This window comes from Apodemus sylvaticus, chromosome 9 (genome assembly GCF_947179515.1).
Source record: "Apodemus sylvaticus chromosome 9, mApoSyl1.1, whole genome shotgun sequence".
Lineage (NCBI taxonomy): Eukaryota > Metazoa > Chordata > Mammalia > Rodentia > Muridae > Apodemus > Apodemus sylvaticus.
This window is the reverse complement of record NC_067480.1, coordinates 68,755,122-68,774,480: the sequence shown is the minus strand read 5'-3', so window position 1 is coordinate 68,774,480 and position 19,359 is coordinate 68,755,122. Positions and strand designations below refer to the sequence as shown.

Sequence of the window (19,359 nt, the reverse complement as noted above, 5' to 3'; positions counted from 1 at the left end):
CAAGGGAAAACATTTTATTTTCTCAGCCAGACCAGACTTATGCTCTCCTCAGGAGTAGGAGACTGCAAGTAGCCCAGACCAGAAACAGAAAGGCCTTTTTATGGCAAATGAGCAAGTGATTTTAAAAAGACAGACAGACAAACAAACAAACAAACAAAACAAAAACCAAACCAAACCAAAACAAAAAAAACCCAAGCCAACAAATGGGATTTTGGAGTTATTTTTATGACCATAGGAAACATAACATTTTATGGTCATCAATTCTCAGAACAATGGAAACAATTTACAATGTATTATTCAGAAGATATTTGCAGAAGACCATGAAAATAACAACAAAACTGACTAACCAACCCCCCTCCCCCAATATCAAGGTGACCTCTAGGCATGGACATGCTCAAAGTCTAACACTGTTTAACTAAAAAGAAAAATGCGCCATCTGTCTCTTAACGGAGTGATGGAATCCATGTTCCCACTGTCCGTTCTCCCACTAATACACATTCTAGCTCATGCCTGCTATTTTTCCACGTTTTATTTACTTTACTTGCATGCTCTAAATTTCAATTTCCAGTAATTGTACAATCATTTGCAGCCATCACCAAATTCTAAGGACATCATTTCTAGAAGAAATGTGTCACTCCCTTTCTTACCTTTAACACCAGACAACCACTAACAGGATTTGTGTCTATTAAATGGAGTCACAGAATGAGATCTTTGATCTGTCATCTTGAACTTGGAAAGTGTACTCTGCTTCTTCTTCTCAAATAATTTCTATCACTGAATCCTATTAAACAGTTTATGTATCCATTTACCAGTTTGTGGACATTTGGCGTATTGTGAATCATTGCTACAGTGTTCACATAGATAGTGGTGCTTTGGTGAGAGAAGCAGAGGGTGATTTTAAGACATGAAGCTGAAGGCTAGGAAGATGGAGAGAGGGTTCTCAAGGCAAGAGATGTTAAGAATATACCATTAGAAGAAAAAAAGAGGCTAGGATATTCCCACCCAATACATCAGATGGATTCAGCCCTGCTAAGTGTCTTAACATTAATTAACCCAGGGAAACTGATTTCAGATTGTGACTTCAAGGATTGTAACAACACATTTATATTGTTTTAGAGGACTAAGCATGTGATGTTATTTTCACAGAAGTAATAGGAAACTAATATAAAACCTTTATTTATGAACCAAAATTTGAGATCTATGTGTATAGGACTATAATTGTTTTTGATGATTTTAACCACTTAAAATGCAGAAGCAGGTAAAACTCTATGAGTTTGAAGCCAGCCTGCTCTAAATAGAGTTCCAGGCCAACCATGATTACATAGTAAAACCATGTCAAAAAAAAAAAAAAGGAAAAATTAAAATACAACATAAATTATTAAATGATCACACTGCATAAAATTCTGAAGAAGTAGAACATGCAAAAAAAATGAATGCCTAAATCAACTCTATAACACTTCAGGCATGACCAAATAAATAATATATAATTTGCATGACTTTTTACATTGTTTCAAAATTAAAATGTTATTAGTATAATTCACTATAAATGAATGCAACAAAAACAGAAAAAGAAAATATGAACAGTTCCAGTAGATATCTGAAAAAAAAAAACATGGGCTATTTAAAGCTCTTTTTATTGGTAAGCTTTTATAAATTAGTATTAGAAGTTTTTAATATTTTGATAGTGGCTTATCATAAGCTATAGTAACAGTCAATTTGTATATTTAGATTAGTGATACGTAGGCACCCATGCCGGTGATGCCATTTTTAGCCACAACCCACACTTATTTTCATGCTTTTTCAGAGAAGACAATGGTTTCCTGCTCTATCTTTGGAGCTTAGTACTATAACTGAATGCATTTTATGTGTTCCATGTTTATTGTATGAATTCCCATAGTAATGGTTAACCTGGTTGGGCCATCCCCAACATAAGGTCAAACATTTTGGATGTTTCACTCAGGGTATTTTTCAATGAGATTAACATTAAGATCAGTGAACTTGGAGTAAAATAGATTGACTGTTGTGTGTGTGGTTTATCTAACTGGAGGAGGAACTTCAGTGGTGGGACTAAAGACATGGACTAGCACGCTTGGCCCCCAGCTAGTTCTTTAATTGCATTTTCAAAGTAACTGTCATTTACTGACCCAATTAAAATTTGTTGTCCCTTCCATGTTCAGGGAAGCTTGTTAGACCCAAGAAAGAATTCAAGATGCTTACGGTCTGTCTGAGGTATAAGGGAGAGCCTACAGGCAACTATGCAAAGTATGGTGACTACATAATATAAAGGATGAGAGGTGTTACACTTCTGAAATGAGCTAGACAAAGTAGAGTGGATCCTGGCTTTTACATAAAGGGAAAAACAAATACCAGGGCAGGAAGGAAACAAGCCCTGGGTGAGCAGTGACAGGATTCGTAATAAGTGGTAGCAGATTTGACTAACGACAGAGGCAGAGGTCAGATAGAGGCAGCTTTTATTAGAAGGATCTTTGGCTGAGACTCAGTGAATAGTTATTCCAAAAGAAAAACAGTTTAGGGGGAGACAGAGTCATTTGCATTTTAAAACAGAGTCTTACTGTCTTCCAATGAACTGTGTAGCTCACACTGGCCTTGAACTCATAGAATCTTGTTTCAACCTCCGAAGTGATGGAATTATAGGCATGAACTACCATAATTGGCTGGGTTTTGTTTTGTTCTTGGAGGTCTGTTTGAATCAGAGCACTTGCCAGAATCAAGGACCTAGACTCTCCTATTTCTACTCATAGATAATAACTGTAACAAAACAGACCTTTAAAATAAAGGCAGTTTTATTATAAAAATTTTTAAATGTGATGTAAAAGGCAATCATGGGAATACCACATAAGAAATGCTGTGAGAAAGTAAATGAGCACATGTAAATTTTACATTGTCTGTGAAACATACTTAAAAATAATCTTTATAATAAAGTGTCTTCAGAGCACCATCATTTGAACAGAAGATAATTTGCTTATCAGAGTTCATCTTTGGTCTGTAATTAAGAAGAAAAATGTTAAGAGCCACTAAAAAAATCTCAGAAATCAAGATCGCCCATACCATCTTTTTTCTTAAAGATGGTGGGTTTGGGGTGGTGGGGGTGGTGGGGTGTGGGTGGTGGTGGTGGTGCGGAATCCAAGTTTCTTTTAGGTGTTCTAAATGTTCAGGACTATTTCTGGAGGACCAGAATCATTCAGGTATAAAATCACCCGCTCACATGGGAGTGAGTGATGGAGATCTTAATACCTAGGGATGGTTATGGGAAGGGATGGAGCAGAGAGAGAACAAGATTGGCCATTCTTTCTCAAACTTCTAATACTTAGTGGAAGGCACTGATTTGGCACCTACTCTCTCTACATCATTAAGAGAATAAGGGAAATGGAACTGCCCCATATTTTGAAGAGCCAAAACAAATATGACATTTATTCCATTTCATTATTGGCTCTTGTGACTTTATGGGTCTTACAGCATAGAAAGGGATTAGCATAGATGGTGTACCCTTTAGGGCTAATGAGTTAGCGATAAATCATTTCTCAAAAAAGAAAGACCTATAAACATGCAACATGTCAGACTGTCAAGGAATAAAAAGTCCCACCAAGCTGATAAGCTACCAATATTTTACCTAGCATTCAGAATTCCTTCATATTTCCCAGACAGTGACCTATCAAATGAGCTGGTTCTGCCATACCAGTAGAGTGAGAATGTGAGTCCTGTTACCTTCCTCCTATGGCATGTGCAAGGGAAGAGGTCATCCTCAGCCTGTGGCTCTACCCTCTTCATACCCTCTCGAATTTGGGGCTCATTCACTTGCAAATTGGCATAGCCCTGTTAAACAGCAATACAAAAACATTTCTTTTCTTGATTTTTCTCTAAAGAATTATTTACTTAATTAATTTTATGAGTACACTTCGTCACACCAGAAGAGGGCATGAGACCCCATTACAGATGGTTGTGAGCCACCACGTAGTTGCTGGGAATTGAACTCAGGACCTCTGGAAGAGCAGTCAGTGCTCTTAATTGCTGAGCCATCTCTCTAGCCCTACAAAAGCATTTCTTAAGCAGCCTTTTAAATATACTCACCAAATACGAGAAGCTGGAAATGATAAGGAAAGCATCCATTTAATGCATCCGCACCTAAGGTGACTCACAGTGCCCTCCATACCTGTTTTCGAGGCTCAGTACTGTTTGTGCTGTGAACACTGGCTACCGAGTCCTAATACAGCCTTTATTAGTCTACTCATGTGTGTATGTACTATATATGTTGGTGTATGAAGATCCAGATCAGACACCATATACCTTGCTGAGCCATGCTCCACATTATTTTTAGAGGTAGGGTCTCTCTCAGAGAACTTGAAGCCCACTGACTAACTAGATTGGCTGGCTACCAGCCCGGGGCAAGCTTCTTGTCTCTGCTTCCCGCTGCTGGGATTACAGATAATTTTTGCCACAAATGGATCTTCTCATGGTGCTAAGTATCCTAACTAGTCTCTTTATGTTTGTAAAGCAAGCACTTTATCCGCTGAGCTATCTGCTTAGCCCCATCTTGTTTTGTATTTTTGAGATAGGCTGTAACTACAGTTGGCCTAGTGATATGTAGGATCAAACCTGCAATAATCCTTTTGTCTTTATCCCATGAGTGATAGGTGTGTCCCACTATATCTAGCATATCTGCATTTTAAAAACATTCTTTTGTTCTTTTTTATTATGTATTTGAGTGTGGGTATGTGCATGAGTGTGTATACCAAGAGATGCCAAAGGTATCAGAGGCCTTGAGGCTATAGTTGCAGGCAATCGTGAGCTGCCCGACATGGGGACTGAATTTAGGTGCTTTGCAAGAGCAGTGTGTGCTTTTAACTGGTGAGCAAATTTATATGACTAAATATTTCCTCCTAACTATCTCTGTTTTAAGTGTAAATAAATATTACACAAAATCCTCCGAAGAAGGAAAATACAGTCTATTTCTTCCTTCGCCACTAAGGCTGCACAACTGAGCCATTACTCTTCTTGATTATACTCTTATTCTGCAATGGGCCCTGTGCTAGGCATGGATGCTATACATTAGCTACGGAAATGACACAGTCCTATCTAGATGTTCAGACAGTAATCGCCCTCGTCTAGTTCATTCATTTACATAGCTCACTCTCTGCATCCCCTATCACCTTCTAGGAAAGATTATAAACTAGACCAGTACTAATGAGAAACAGACCAATCTTGTTCTGTAGCAGATCCCAAGATATGCTATTTGATATCTATAAGTCTGAGACAAGAATACGTTGTTATTACTAGCAAAAATTTTGTTTACTTATACATTCTTTTTTTAGAGATAAGCCTTTTAAATCATCAGATAAGTTGGGATTAAAATGTATAAATTCTTGGTCCATGAAAATAAGTTTCAAAAAAAGGTATGAGTTATTTGGGGCAAAGAGGATGATTATACTTTGTACTTTTAAAACTTTTTTCCTATTTTTATTGACTGCCTACGGTACCCCATTATTGCCAAATACTAAACAGGTCCAATTCTGCTTAGCTCCCAGATTAGATCATCCTGGCCTTGTCTGAGGGAAGAATGACTACAGACCACTTGAACTCTCAACCTGCCAGGACATGGGCCTTTTTCTACTCAAGTTTAGACTTGCTTTCCACACATACAACCCCAGCCTCCAAATGCAGACCTAATATCAACACTTTTCACTTGAAGTTTTCAACTTTGTTTTTCCTTACAGTGCTCAGATCAGAACTGAACCCAATACCTCATGCATGCTGGCTATGTACTCTACAGTAAGCTATGTTCCCAAGCCCTAAATATTTATTACTTAGTAGCTGTATCTAATTTCTATCAAACTGGTACATATATGGACTTATGCTAATATACTTTTAGAACAATTTATGTAAAATATTGTTTGCCTACAACATGTCCAGTGCCAAGCAATATGAGGAATAAGCATGTGTGCATGTGAGTGTGTGAGTGTGTGTGTGTGTGTACGTGAAAATACTAACCTGGAACAGTTTGAAGTAATAACAGAATATATCATCACCCATTAGATTATTTCTCGCAAATTCTTGTCCTGCTTTTGCTATCTTCTTTGCCTATAGGAATTTAAAAACCAGACAAACAAAACACCCTTTAATGGAACTTATTTTTTTTTTTTTGTCTTGAAGACATATGCAGATCTTAAGACTTTGCAGACCTACCCAGTGAGATGACCCAGAAAACATGTCCTTGGGAATAGCCTTTTGTAGCAAAAGGTACATTCACAGAGCATGTTTGTTCAGTTCAGAGAAGTTTGTAACATTTGAAAGTACAAGTTGGCATGTGGGATGTCTTATAGATAAGCCTCCCTTGGAATAGACAGTCAGATCCAAGAAAAGTATCAACAACTTATCAAGTACAGAGAATATGAAGCCTTGCATGCTCTCTCTTTACTTTTCAGCATACCTTTAGTTAAACCTTACTTGTATTAATAATTCCTCATTTTATTCTATAGTAGTTACTGACATCTATTGCCAGATAGGCACTGTTTATGCCCAACCTTACTGAAAGAGAAAATACAAACAAGGCCAGAGTTTGGCACAATGGTCAGCCAATCTAAAATGTTGTTATGTTCACCTAGAGGGGAAGTGCATGCTACTCTTGGTCAGACAGCATCCCGTGTACAGGGAAAAGCTGTATCTGAACATCCCAGTGTCTAGCTATGTTTTCAACACTCCTGTAATACAGAGGTACAAGTGAGAGCAAGCCTTCTTGAAAACTGAACTTACCTCTGCATCATGGTCTTTTGCCCACTTGAGCTTTTCCAGCAGATCACTTAGGTTACTTTTGACTGGAATGTAATGTTTCCAGGGCTGCAACTCATTGTAAAAATGTTCATAGTAGATGGAGTCCTGCTTCAGGACTACACTGTCACCTACCAGTAGATAGGGCATTCGGTATGCTGCCACAGTGCCATCAATATTTATCTGATACTTGTGCTGCAAAACAGGAGTATACAAGAGCCTTTACTAAATTCCCATTTCTACTTATTTTTCTTCCTCCTTCTATGAACCATTTTGCCATCCTCAGACTGACTTTCCTTCTCCATTAAAATTTAGTAAGTTTTCTTATTATACAGCTAAAGGTTCATTTGATATGGCCCCAAATTTCCCAAACACAGCTACATATCTAATACTGAAGCAGCTTGCAGATGAATAATATGGATGTCCTAAGGCTACAACATAAAAAAAAAGGTGGACCTGCAGCTTTTACATCCTCTGCTTCTTTGTTGATTTACAAGTGCAGTTGCTGGCAGCACATTCTGTGCCATGTCAACAGTACTTTTAAAATATGACATGGCTATTTCTCAAGGGAATTAATAAGCTTTGGGGTAGGAACATCTATGAATAATACTATGGAAATCAGTAACTGTAGATGTAGAACATGCAAGTAGAAGCCAAGTGATGCAATACTGCCCTCAGGGTTAGAAGATGGCTCCGGCAGTAAAACTGCTTGCCAAGAAAGCACGAGGACCCGAGTTTGGATGCCCAGAACCTTTTCACAAAAGCTAGGTGTGATCGCATGTGCTTGTAATTCCAGTGCCGGGGAGGGGGAGATAGGTGAGCCGCCGGAGCTTGACGGCCAGTCAGTCTAGTTTAACTGACATGCTCCAGGTCAAATGAGAGACTCCGTATCAAAAGTCAAGCTGTATACTCCTGAAGAGTGACACACAAAGCCCTTCTGGTCTTTATACACAGAGGCTCACACATGCGCATGTACCTATGAGCACATACAACCTTCTGAGAAGGAAGGCTAATCATGTGGCTTGTTACACTTAAAAAATATTTCAATATACATATGTGAAAAACACGAGCATGTGAATTAATAGCATCCTTAAGGTCTACCTACTGCCATAGAACCCATCAAATAACACGTCAGCTAAAGAACTTCAGAAACGTCGTTGGGGGTGGGAGGGTGGGGCGGTACTGCTTGAAAAGTTGTGAGAAGGAGCAATCATTCCATGGAAAATATGAGGAATCTACATGCAAGGTGTAGAAAACCATCGGTCATGCCCAGAGCATCTGGGAGTATTTCAAGTCATTCTTCAGCAGAATGCCTGACAAGAAACACCTCTTTTGTATCTTGTTATGATGCTATGATTTAGGGGAGAAGTATTTCTAAAATGATTATACACACTAATAAAAACAGGATTTGAGCAAACACACATTCAATTTAAGGGTTAGCTGGAAAACAAATAAAGCTTTTTCCAGCCTCTGAATTCCCATAAGGCCTATTCAGTATCAGTGCTGTGTGGTGAATTCAGATACAGGCCAAATCAAACCTCAGTACTTATTGTGTTTTGTGACATCTTCCCATTCTCTGTGACTTATAGACTTTAGTTTCCTTTCCCCAAAGTGCATAAATTGCAAAGCAGAAAGGTATGTCCATAGATTTCATACCTTGAAGAAATCAAAAAATGAAATGTGTTTCACAATGGGCCCATACAGGCTTTCATCGTGTTTAAAGAAGAAGAAATTCGTGAAAGCAGCGTCGATGAGCTCTGGATATTTTCTGCTAAGCTTTACCAACTCTAGTCTCTCCTTGCGGCTGTCTCGGCCCCTCCAGACGGCTGTGGAATTCTTATTTTCCCAGGGAGGCCCTGTGTTAGCTTGCACCGACATCATATCCAGACTTACTCTGGAAGACAGAAAACAGAACATGTCTTCCTCCAAAACTATCAATTCATGAAAGCAGATTGCAAAGAACTCACCAAAGAGAGCAAACCAAGGCTCGGGGTCAACCCTGACCATCTCTCACCGGCCCATGGTTTCTAGAACAGAGTCAGTCAGGTCGTACGTAGGCATCACAATATCCCTGGACTCTGTGGAGCCACACCAGGAAAAGATCGGCTGAATGTTGGAGTTGGATTTCTTTTTTTCCAAAGGCCAGTCTCCCAAATTAACAAAAAATTCCACATCTGGCATCCTCACCTAGAGGTGGGGATAACAAGAGCTTATTCGTGGTCTTTGTATTGCACATGATCATATATTTATCAGTTAAAATTAGCACTTGGAACTAAGTATGATGGTCCTTATCTGTAATCCTAGCATTTGTGGGGCTCAGGCAGGATGATCATGAGTTGGATGCTGGTTTGCTAAATTGGCTAAAAATAAGGCTAGTCTGGGCTACATAGTTCAGAGCTAGTGTGGGCAATTCACTGCCTCAGAATATGAGAAAAAGGGATCTGTGTGTGAGTATAAGCAGATATGATATATTATATATGATATACATATATGAAAAGGTCACAGTGAAACCCATCATTCAATATGGTAATTTAACAATATGAGTCATTGCACAAAAAAAAGGTCAATCTTTCCAATTTTAGGCAACGACTATCACTTCAGGTTAAATGGCCAGAAACCTTTCAGAATATGGCATTCGTATAAGTACCTTCAATTTGCTTTCTGTGGTGTCCAAGTTGGCCATTAGACTTACTACAAAACCAAGAAACTGGCAAAGGTAATTTCTATTCTAATATTGCCAAGAATCTAATGGGATCATAGAGAGGGTGGAGAGAAAAAGGGAGGGAGTATTGCTGGGAAATACAGCACTTGGGGCTTTAGCCCTGGGTTCTTGTTAATGAGGCAGAAGCATTTTCTTTCCTTGTCTACCATTGCTATAGATGACTTATTTCTCCCCAGAAGATATACCTAAGTCTTAAGTCCCAATGTCTTAGATTTGCCTTATTCAGAAACCAGTCATTGCTGATGTAATTAGTTAAGATGAAGCCACACAAGTATGTGGGATGGGGTTGTCAATCCAATATGACTGGCATTTTTGGGAGAGGAGAGGGAAGGGAACAGGAGGAGACCCAAAGACTCAGATTCTTGAGAGCAGAAAGCCATGTGACGAGATGTAGCGATCAGACTGACAAACTATGAACAAAGGAGCTCCCGAGAATGGAGGAGCACAAGCACCAGAAGAGGCAGGGAAGAATGCTACCAGAATCTTAGGAGTGGGACCCTTTCAACACTTTGATTTTTGACTGGTGATTTTCAGAACAAGTCTCTGCTTTTTTAAGGCATTATATATAGCAGCCCCTAATATCTAATACATATATCAGGGGGAAAAATTAAACTTTACAATAGCAATATAGAAGGCACCAGAATAGAGCACTTTATATTGATGTTAATAATATTTTGAAAAATTAAATTAAATGATAAAACCTAGACTGAGATTGCTATCATAATGCAGAGAAGATATACTAACCTTTCTAGTCAATGAAAGCAGTATTGCATCCATGAAAATCCTAAAGCCAACATGCTCACCATGAGTCTTGATATAAACCTAAAGGAGAATTTAGCATTTACTACACGTGTGGAAAGGGACTGGCAGATATGGCTAAAAAAGGGCTTCTTAAAATATGTAAGTAGAATGATGTTTAACAAAAGTAGCTAGATGTAATCAAAAGGTCAAGATACTACAGAGTCCAGAAAACAAGCAAACCTCAACCAAATTGTACCTTATTGTCCTTTACAGTATAGTGACACAGGCTTTGCCTCTGTCCAAATCGCTTTGGGATTTCTGCTGCAATCTTTTCAGGATCAACAGTAGGGAAATGTGCCAGATCTCTCTGAATCTGAGTGATAGTTTCTGGACAGTTCATCTCCCGTAGCCAGGCTGCACTGTCTTCCAAAGGACAGTCACAGTTCTCATGGTAAACCGGTCCTATTTACAGATAGACAGCAGTATGACATAGCGGTGAACAACTAATTCACTAACAACTGAATCATAATAAAGACATATTCCATGAACTATCAGCTTTCTATCTGGTCAGGTTGTCACAGCTCTTCTTCCTATATTTTTCTATTCTAGACCCCTTTGCATAGCTGCAAATCAAGTCAATGGGTGGTGTACATACTCTATGTAGATACAATTCATTTGTCTTTATACTTCACATGATCTTCATGGGACTGGAGATATGGCTTAGCAGTTAAGAGTACTTGTTGCTCTAGCAAAGGACTGGAGTTATGTTCCCAAGATCTATAATGACTTATAACTTCAGGCATAACGGACCCGATAGTCTCTGTGATACCTGTACATATGTATTTATAAATAATTTTTTTATTTCTAAATCTTAGAAAGAATATCAAAATATTGGCAAAAAATTCTGGAATCTGTATGTCTTGAAGGATAAAAGTGATATGAATTACTATTTTACTGGTTTATTATAAAAACAATTTCTTTGGTTGTCTATGGGCTAGAAAGATGGCACAGCTATTAAAGGCTAGGCTCACAATCAAAAATATAATGTGCTTTTCTCAATGAAAAAGCCATTGCCAGTAAAACAGAAAAAAACAAAGGACTCCAACCTTGTTTTTCTTTCTTTCTTTCTTTCTTTCTTTCTTTCTTTCTTTCTTTCTTTCTTTCTTTCTTTCTTTCCTTTTCTTCTTTTTAGGAAAAGATATATAAAGATGCAAAGGTAATCCTATAAACTTGTTATCTCATTAATATCAAAATGAATTAATTATACATTTATAAAAATAATGCTAGCATAACATAAGAATTAAAACAGGAACTGTTATTCCTTTCTGATAGCCTCAGATTTCAACCTGACCCAGTCAATAGATGACAATGGAATTTATATACATTTTAATACTTTGTAGGCTGGACTATACCAAGGAGTCCCAGTGGAATGTAAAAGAATTTATACAGTTAAAAAAAAAAAAACAAGAACCAAGAACAACAAAAAAAAAAAAAACAAATCCAAGCCAGGCAGTGGTGATGCATGCCTTTAATCCCAGCATTTGGGAGGCAGAGACAGGTGGATTTCTGAGTTCGAGGCCAGCCTGGTCTACAGAGTGTGTACCAGGACAGCCAGGGCTGTATAGAGAAACTCTGTCTCGAAAAGCCAAAAAACAAAACAAAACAAAAAAACAAAACAAAACAAAACAAAACAAAAAAAACCCCTGTAATTTTCTTGTGGGCATATCTCCCCATAGAAATGGAAAAATGTTGTCTTTTTTATCACAGAGTTCCCTTCTCATCCCTATGGGAGAAAACAGCAGAGAATGTCTTTGTACTAGTGGCAGGACAATGACAACCAAAGCAATAGTTAATCCCCTCCTCTGCTTCAAGCCATCTGGCTGGCCTGGAATTTACAACACAGCCGAGGCTGGCCTCAAACTAGGAGAGGTAACTTGCTTCTCACCCTTTTCAGAGCACTGGGATTAAAGGCATGTGTCACCACACCTGGCAATCTTAGTGTGGTATGTTACTGAATAGATCATTCCTTCAGGAATTACCTATGAATATGTATTTAACTTGATTATTCAGACAGGAGTTACAGTCAGTCTTGAACGGCAATATGGGTGCTGGGATCCAAACCTTTGGAAAAGCAGTCAGTGTTCTTAATCACTGAGCCATCGCCTCGGCCCTGTAAATTCTTTTTCAACCCTAAGATTTACATAAACATGCATACAAAATAAATAAAAAGTCTGAAGTAGTACAACATAAAGTGGGTAATAATGATTATGAGTTTTTGGGACTTTGTTTCAGTTTCATATGTGCATATACATGTAGAAATCATCATTTTATACAAATATGTATATATCTCATTGTAAGCTATGTTCCAATAGATTTATAAACCTTGTCGTAAATTATGAATTACAAACCTCTCTAACGGCCAAACATTTATTATTATACAGTATGTGTATTGCACATGCTTATGCACACATGAATGCAGGTGCCTGTGTAATACAGATCTCCTCTTCCCTGAAGCTGGAGTTCTAGGTGGCTCTGGGCCTCCTGACATGGGTGCTGGATCCAAACTTTGGTCCTTTGCAAGAGCAGTGTGTGCTTTTCACTGCTGAGCCATCTCCCTAGCTTTTTAACTTGATTATTCTCACTGACGTGTCCTCAAGGAGCAACTTTTCTAGTAATGTTTCTCGGTCTTTAGTAAATTACAATCCCCATGAAAATAACCAATATCTCTCCTTTGCCAAGCTGCCTAACTTAGTTTTCAATTAGAAAAACATGTAGTTTTTTTTTCATTTAGTGAAAAAACTATTTTTTTGATAGAATTCTTATTGATGAAATGACACACATTTTTTTTTTTTTTGTATACAAATCCCATCGTAAAATTTTGTTTCAAAATACCTCTTAAAATGTAAGGAGACTTGGCGACATGTTGCCCATGGTGCTTAACCTCTATCTTCAGATTTTTGTAGCTTGCATACATTCTGTATCTTACTATGAAGGACCCATCCTTTCGATCAAGAACCTGGACACCAACTCTAGTGAACTGCTCATCCGGCGCTGAGATTTTAACCTGGAACACCTTTTCACCTGGAGAAGACGTAAACCTGTTATGGAAAACAATGAGATACGAGGGTTATTTTAAGAGCAAATGCACACTATTCATTCTCTTTAATCTGTGAAGGTTGGACTTTCTGTTTTATCCTCATTCTAAGATATTGCTGCTTGCTTCTCTCTTAGGCTTTTAGTATCAGAACCGATGATGATGTAACAAAGATAAAAAAAAAAGAAGATAATAAGAACATAAAATACTTTCATTAGACAGTTGCCAGGAGATAACATTTAAGACTAGCAATCTATTTGATGCACAAAACAGAGCAATATTCCTATCAGCGTACTATTAATTCATGATCAACACATCTGGCAATTTGTCATTTGTAAAAATGTTCATTTCAAGGATGACCTTATTCGAAAAATTGTTCTTAATGGCTGAAAATAAAATTTAGTATTTGTGGGGCTAGGACAATAGCTGATTGGTTATGAGCATTTACTGTTATGTAAAAGATTTAGTTAGTTCCTAGTTCCTATTGTTCTTAAGGCTCACAACTCTCTGCAGTTTCAGCTCAAGGAGATCCAATGCCCTGTTCTGTCTTCCTTCAGCACCTGAGCATGAGTATATACCCTCACTCACAACATGTTATTAAAATATAAATACTAATAAAAGTCTAACAAATACACCAGTACTCTAAATTATATTTAGTTATGGTGAAAATCAAAATAACCGGTCATCATGTTAGCAACACAAGTGTTTTGGACTGAGTATTCATGCATTTGGGATGCGTTTAGTTTTCCCCGTTGTACTATTTTTCTTAAAACAGCTTGTGGGAAAGCATTTAAAAATAACAGAGATTTATTAAGTCTCGATTCCCATCTAAATAGCCAAGAAGAGAGATGTCATTATAGCAATATTATTTATAGTATACATATTTCAGAAATATTTCTAAAGTCACAGAGAAAAGTTGATTTGGAAGGGAAAGCCTATTATAACCAGATGTAGACAGCACTCAAAAAATTCTGGAATGTAAATTGCCAGCAGAAAACACGAGTCGGGTCATATAAAGATGAAGGAGAAAACCAAAATAAATAAACAACAGGAACCAAAAAAAAAAAAAAAAAACCCAAAAAACCCCTCCAGTTATTTTAAATCGCAATCTCAAATAACTGAGGAGTCATTTCTCCACTTACTGTTCCCCTGAGTTATCCACCGCCCGAATGTAGAAATAGCGGGCAGGAAGGACCACGTGTGCTTTTAGCCCGGGTCCCCATATTTCGCTCTTCTCTGGGCTCAGCCTCCTCTCTCCGCCGGTCTGGGCAAGTGCTGGCACAGTCCCCAGAAAAAGGCAGGAAAGCAGCGAAATGCTGAACATTTACAAGGCCGAGTCTTGGAAGATCCACGGATAAATGCAAAGGTGCTAAGTGGACGGAGCTAGCCTGGCTAGGTAGGAGTACGGTGGTCAAGTCCTAGCAGCAGTCAAGGTCCCTAAAGTGTCGCTTGACGTGCGGGGTCCGCGCGTGGGACTACGCTGTGCACAAGAATGTCACAACCCGAGCGGTGGCATGTCCAGGAGAAGGATGCCACTCGTTCTGCTGAACCTAGTAAGAACCGCAGGCTCCTCTTTCTCCGGACAATGACAAACTTCTATTACTCTTGCCACTAGAGCATCACTTTGGGAACGAATCCGTCGCAGGTTCTAGCCAAGGTGAGAAGAGAAGGATTGGCCTGCGCCATGACCAGTCTTAGTAAAGTCTTCTGCTAGTGGATGAGTGGGTAGACCTCGCGTCCTGAGCTTCCTGGGATATGTAGTCCACCACAGGACTAGCGGAAATCCTGCCAGGAGTCCACCCCCAACTACTTTCTTCCCTTTCCTCTCCCCCCTCCACCCCCCCTCTCTCATAACCCCTCCCTTTTCCTCCCCATCCCTTCCTTCTACTTTCTTTTTTTTTTTCAACTTTGGAGCCCCGGCTTTCTGGCAACCCTTAAATACTACAGTTGTGCAACTGGCATGTCTGGAATCACAGCTGAGATTTCCCAACTTATATTTTGTCCACGGTATCCACCGTAAATGGCGGTTATACATTAAACGCTGAAGGGGAGGCGGGTGTTATCAATGGTATCCAATCACTCGGTGTCAAGGTCCTGGTGCTATTCTTGTGCACTCAATGGGACGAAAGATTCTGGCCCTTGGGTAGGAGACTTGAGGATGTAAATCTAGTGTTGCCTTGCAGCACCAGAGTTCCGGGACCCAACAGGAACAGAGGTATTCCCCAGCGGAGAGCCGAGCCCAGGCACAGCGGTGCGCTCCGCCTCTCCGTAGCGCCGTCACTGCTTCGTAGCAGGACCACCCCCACCCCCGCTCCACCCCCGCCGCGTCCCTGGAAGGATCTGGGTCGAGCTGAGTCTCTAAGGGGAGGTTTAAGGGATAGAAATCACCGGAACAAAGCTCGGCTCGGGGCGCATCCGTGGGTATCCCTGTACTCTCTTCCGGAGCGGGTCTTCACGCTGCGCTAGCGGATCCCAGACATCCGGCCTGCAGTGGCCATCCTCTCTTTGCACCCTCGCTTCTGGGCCAGGGAGGTCAAGAGGAGTAGCAGGCTTTGTCCTCCCTCCACAGGGTAAGGGACGTGGAAAACACAAACTCCCGTGGCTTGGTGAGCTAAAGTCGGCCTGGTTGTGAGCCAAGACAAGGGATTCTTTTTTTTCTTCCTGCTATTGTCATTATTGGTATTATCAACTCATTCATCGCGGCCCCCCCTCCCCCTCCCCCAGCTCTCCTCGGTTTGTCACTGCCTGCGTGCCACCAGCCTCTCCAATCCCTAGCGCGTAGGAAGCAGCTCCCTACAGGCCTGCGCGCTCCCTCTCCTGGTAAACCTTTTCTTCCGGCTGGGGATGAGGGAGCAGGCCGGGAGGAGGTCAGGAGGCTTTAGGTCTGGTCTTGGACAGTGGGGACCAGGGACGCCTAGCTCTGGGTTGGCCACAGCAGGGCGGGAGTGGGAACCCGGCACAGAAGCGCTGCCGCAGTTACACTTGCGACGCCCCTGCTCTCCCGGTTCTCCTCCACCTGCGCCTTCGTCACCTTCAGGTGGCTTCGGAGCCTCAAAGAGGGAGCAGTGGGAAGTCTCCAGGCTCCTCAGAGCCTGAACTCCAAGAGGGCACCATGTTCTGCAAGAATCTCGTACTCACAGGTAGGCCTCCCAGGTTTGGTCTGATGGTCTAGGCAAGGGCGCTGATAGCTAATGGGGAATTGACTGCTGGCTGTCTCAGCGGTTCTCATCAGTCCTCAGCGAAACACTTTTCTGTGTCTCAGTTGCTTTCTGTACAGAATATTGATTATACTATTTGTGATATGTGGAAGTATTTACTGGGATTATGAGATGTCTAGTTCTCTACAGCATTTAGACACGAAAGGCACATAAACTGAAAAGAATATTACTCAGGAGATCGATATCGGCTATGTAAACAGTATGTTTATTTGACAGACAGAACTGTTCATTCCAAAGACTTTCACAAGCCATCCTCTAGTGCTGTCCTAGAAGCTTGGGGTTCGTATTGCTTATGAGATACTGTGAATAAACTGCGGAATTTGAGTGGTATTCCTGCAGTTAATCTCATTACCAAGTCTTAATATGTTAATCAAAATGAGGGAGAACAGTTTCAATAATGCCTGGCACCTAAAAATATTTGTTAGCCCTGGCTTCTACAAAAACTAGGCCTGGAGATACCATTGCTGGGAAAACTAGACTTTCGGGAGTTAGCCATTTGTATACACACACACACACACACACACACACACACACACACACACACACACGAAAGTTTAATCATATTCTAGAGAGAAAAGTTCCTCAATATGGATAGGGTACCTGGCCTAGTTAGAACAGCAAAGAAAAGTTCTCCAGAAAGTGACATTTCAGTACAACTTTGAAAGATGGATGAGAATGAGTAATTAGTAAGGGACTACAGGAAGACAGCATTCAGAAAACCAAAAAGTAATGTGGAAGGACAGTAGGGTAAGGAGTTGACCTTTTGCTTCAATAACTGAGGGCCTTAGGCAGGAAATTTCTAGGAGCATATATGTGAGGCAGACTTTACTATTTGAAGTCTATGTAGAGATCAGACTAGAAAGAACAGCTCAAAGGGTGGGTGGCTTGAAATTATAAGCATAAAGATAAAGGCAGATATAAATCCTAGATAGCTGCAGCTACAGTGATAGACAATAAATCAGCACTTCATAACTCAGTTTTCCCTGAGACTACCATTGCATCTTACTAGAATAATCTATGTCTGTAATGGTCCTGTTTCCAGTAATTGTGGTTTTCTTCATCTTAAGAAAGCAGGCTCTGAGTGAAGTCCTAAGGCTACCACAGCAGAAGCCCTTCAGAGTTTAACTGCAAAGGGCAGAGATGTAGATCAGCCATGGTATGCAAAAAAAGTAAAATACCAGCATAGGTTCCTGGTCATTCTTTTTTATCTTCTGATATTTCTACAATATACTTTACTTGTGTCATCAAACCTATAAATACATGTGTTTTCAGAGATATTCACATAAAAGTGGTGAGGAAATGTTGATACCTTTCAGTTTCAGTGACAACTATGTAAAATATATCTTCAGGTAGATGTCAGGTCTGTTTTTTTTTAAGATAAAATGAGAACAAAGAGATTATTGTTATCCAGTGACCATTGCTTAAAGCAAACAAACCGAAACCACATGGTTGTATGTTTGTTTGATTAATCAAGTGTTTTACTCCTAACAGCTTCATCTTCTAGCAGTTCCCATCATATTTTTCATTCATAAATGAAGCTTTTTTTTTCCCCCTTGGTGATTTTATTTGTTTAGCTTTGGTTATTTGAGCTAGGGTCTTGCTCAGTGTGTACTACTGGCTGGATCAGAAGTAGCCGTGCAGTGTGGTCTCGCATAGATCTTACAGCGACTCTCCTGTTTCTGCTTCTTGAGTCCTGGGATTACAGAAATGGGCTTCCACATTCTATTTCCACCATACTCTTTTTCTTTCCCTATGTTCCAAACGAGCATTGTACTGGTCCTATCGTCAAGATCCCATCCCACTGTATTCAAGGTGAGAAAGGCAGTGATGTCAAGGTGAGGTTAATGTCAGGCTGTGATCAACAAAGGGTTGGGCCTGGGGTACCTGGGGTGTACTGAATCAAGCTTTCCCACTGCCCCAGCTGACCATCAGTTGTGTCCTGTCCTTCCTCACCCAACCACAGACACTTTATGCCCCTCTAACACACGGCTTTTAAAGAACATGAACAACACAGACAGGAAGTGGGTAATGGAGAACTGGAGAAACTCAGTGCTCAGAGCAAAGCAGTGTGGTCTGCAGACAGGCACTATACATCCCTTGGTGTCTTCGTCCACTGTCACCATCACACCATAGAATGAGGAAACAGGAGGAAGCTTGGGCACTGTCTGTAGACACACTAAGAGCTTTTTACCAAACAGTATTCTAAAGGAAAACACTGCAGATGCTGCCTTTGGTGATAATGTACTTGTATCCCATGAGCCACCATTAACTGAAGATGAGACAAGAGCCAACGTGAAGTTGTGAGAAGGTGCACCTCGCCCGTTGAGCTCTGCACAGATGGGAGTCCCTTCCCAGGGGCGTTTCTCCTTAGATGCCATTAATGGTGAAAGTGCCTTTACCCCTTTCATTCGGAAGATGCTGGAGATTCCCCTGTTTATCATCACATCTGTTAGTTAGAGATTCAGACATAGGCTTGTGCCATTCAATGCTTTTATAATGGTTTTTAAACAAATCATTATCTGTGATTATTTTCACTTCTTATGTTTAAAGTAAACAAATGAGATACATCAATAATTAAAATGACTCCCATGGATGGGTTTAGTGTCTCATGCACTGCGAGGTCACTGGATCCTGGAAAGGTGAATCTTGCTGTGTGTTTGGTTTCCTGTGGTATAGTGTCTCACCAAGGGCTTGTGCCTTTGTAAGGCTTTAATGTCTTCAAATGGCCTCTTTGGCTATTCAACTTTACCATTTTTTTCCTCAGAGGAATCAAGTCAGACTTGAAGCCTAGTTATCCCTGA

At 40.2% G+C, this 19,359-nt stretch overlaps 2 protein-coding genes across 7 annotated transcripts in view; one reads left to right on the top strand and one right to left on the bottom strand.

Annotated features, from left to right (window-relative positions):
- Nucleotides 1-2,786: 2,786 nt before the first annotated feature.
- Poglut2 (protein O-glucosyltransferase 2) lies at nucleotides 2,787-15,096 on the bottom strand. 2 transcript variants are annotated; one of them, XM_052193192.1, is made up of 10 exons: nucleotides 14,483-15,095; nucleotides 13,139-13,344; nucleotides 10,503-10,708; nucleotides 10,250-10,327; nucleotides 8,798-8,970; nucleotides 8,440-8,677; nucleotides 6,769-6,978; nucleotides 6,007-6,096; nucleotides 3,727-3,834; nucleotides 2,787-3,004 (listed from the first exon to the last, which is right to left on the bottom strand). In XM_052193192.1, exons 1-10 carry the CDS (start codon nucleotides 14,662-14,664, stop codon nucleotides 2,987-2,989), a joined length of 1,509 nt encoding a protein of 502 aa, XP_052049152.1. In that variant the 5' UTR covers nucleotides 14,665-15,095; the 3' UTR covers nucleotides 2,787-2,986. The 2 variants fall into 2 exon arrangements, with proteins under 2 accessions (XP_052049152.1, XP_052049153.1); XM_052193193.1 differs by lacking the exon at nucleotides 10,250-10,327 and having other exon boundaries at nucleotides 14,483-15,096.
- A 419-nt stretch (nucleotides 15,097-15,515) lies between these two features.
- Bivm (basic, immunoglobulin-like variable motif containing) overlaps nucleotides 15,516-19,359 on the top strand; it is a 32,625-nt gene continuing 28,781 nt past the window's right edge. Inside the window, exons 1-2 of one of the 5 annotated variants that reach the window (XM_052193633.1) lie at nucleotides 15,519-15,910; nucleotides 16,378-16,480. The gene's annotated coding sequence lies outside the window, so the exon portion shown is untranslated. Of the gene's footprint in view, nucleotides 16,481-19,359 lie in introns of all 5 variants that reach the window. The other 4 variants (XM_052193631.1, XM_052193632.1, XM_052193635.1 and 1 more) reach the window with 4 other exon arrangements.

Excerpts from the sequence above, each read along its gene's own strand:
- Poglut2 (XM_052193192.1), bottom strand. The coding sequence starts at position 14,664 with ATGTTCAGCATTTCGCTGCTTTCCTGCCTTTTTCTGGGGACTGTGCCA. Across the intron at positions 10,709-13,138 it reads GTCTCCTTACATTTTAAGAG|GACCGGTTTACCATGAGAAC; the intron begins GTATTTTGAAAC and ends ATCTGTAAATAG. Across the intron at positions 3,835-6,006 it reads ATTACTTCAAACTGTTCCAG|GGCTATGCCAATTTGCAAGT; the intron begins GTTAGTATTTTC and ends GCTGTTTAACAG.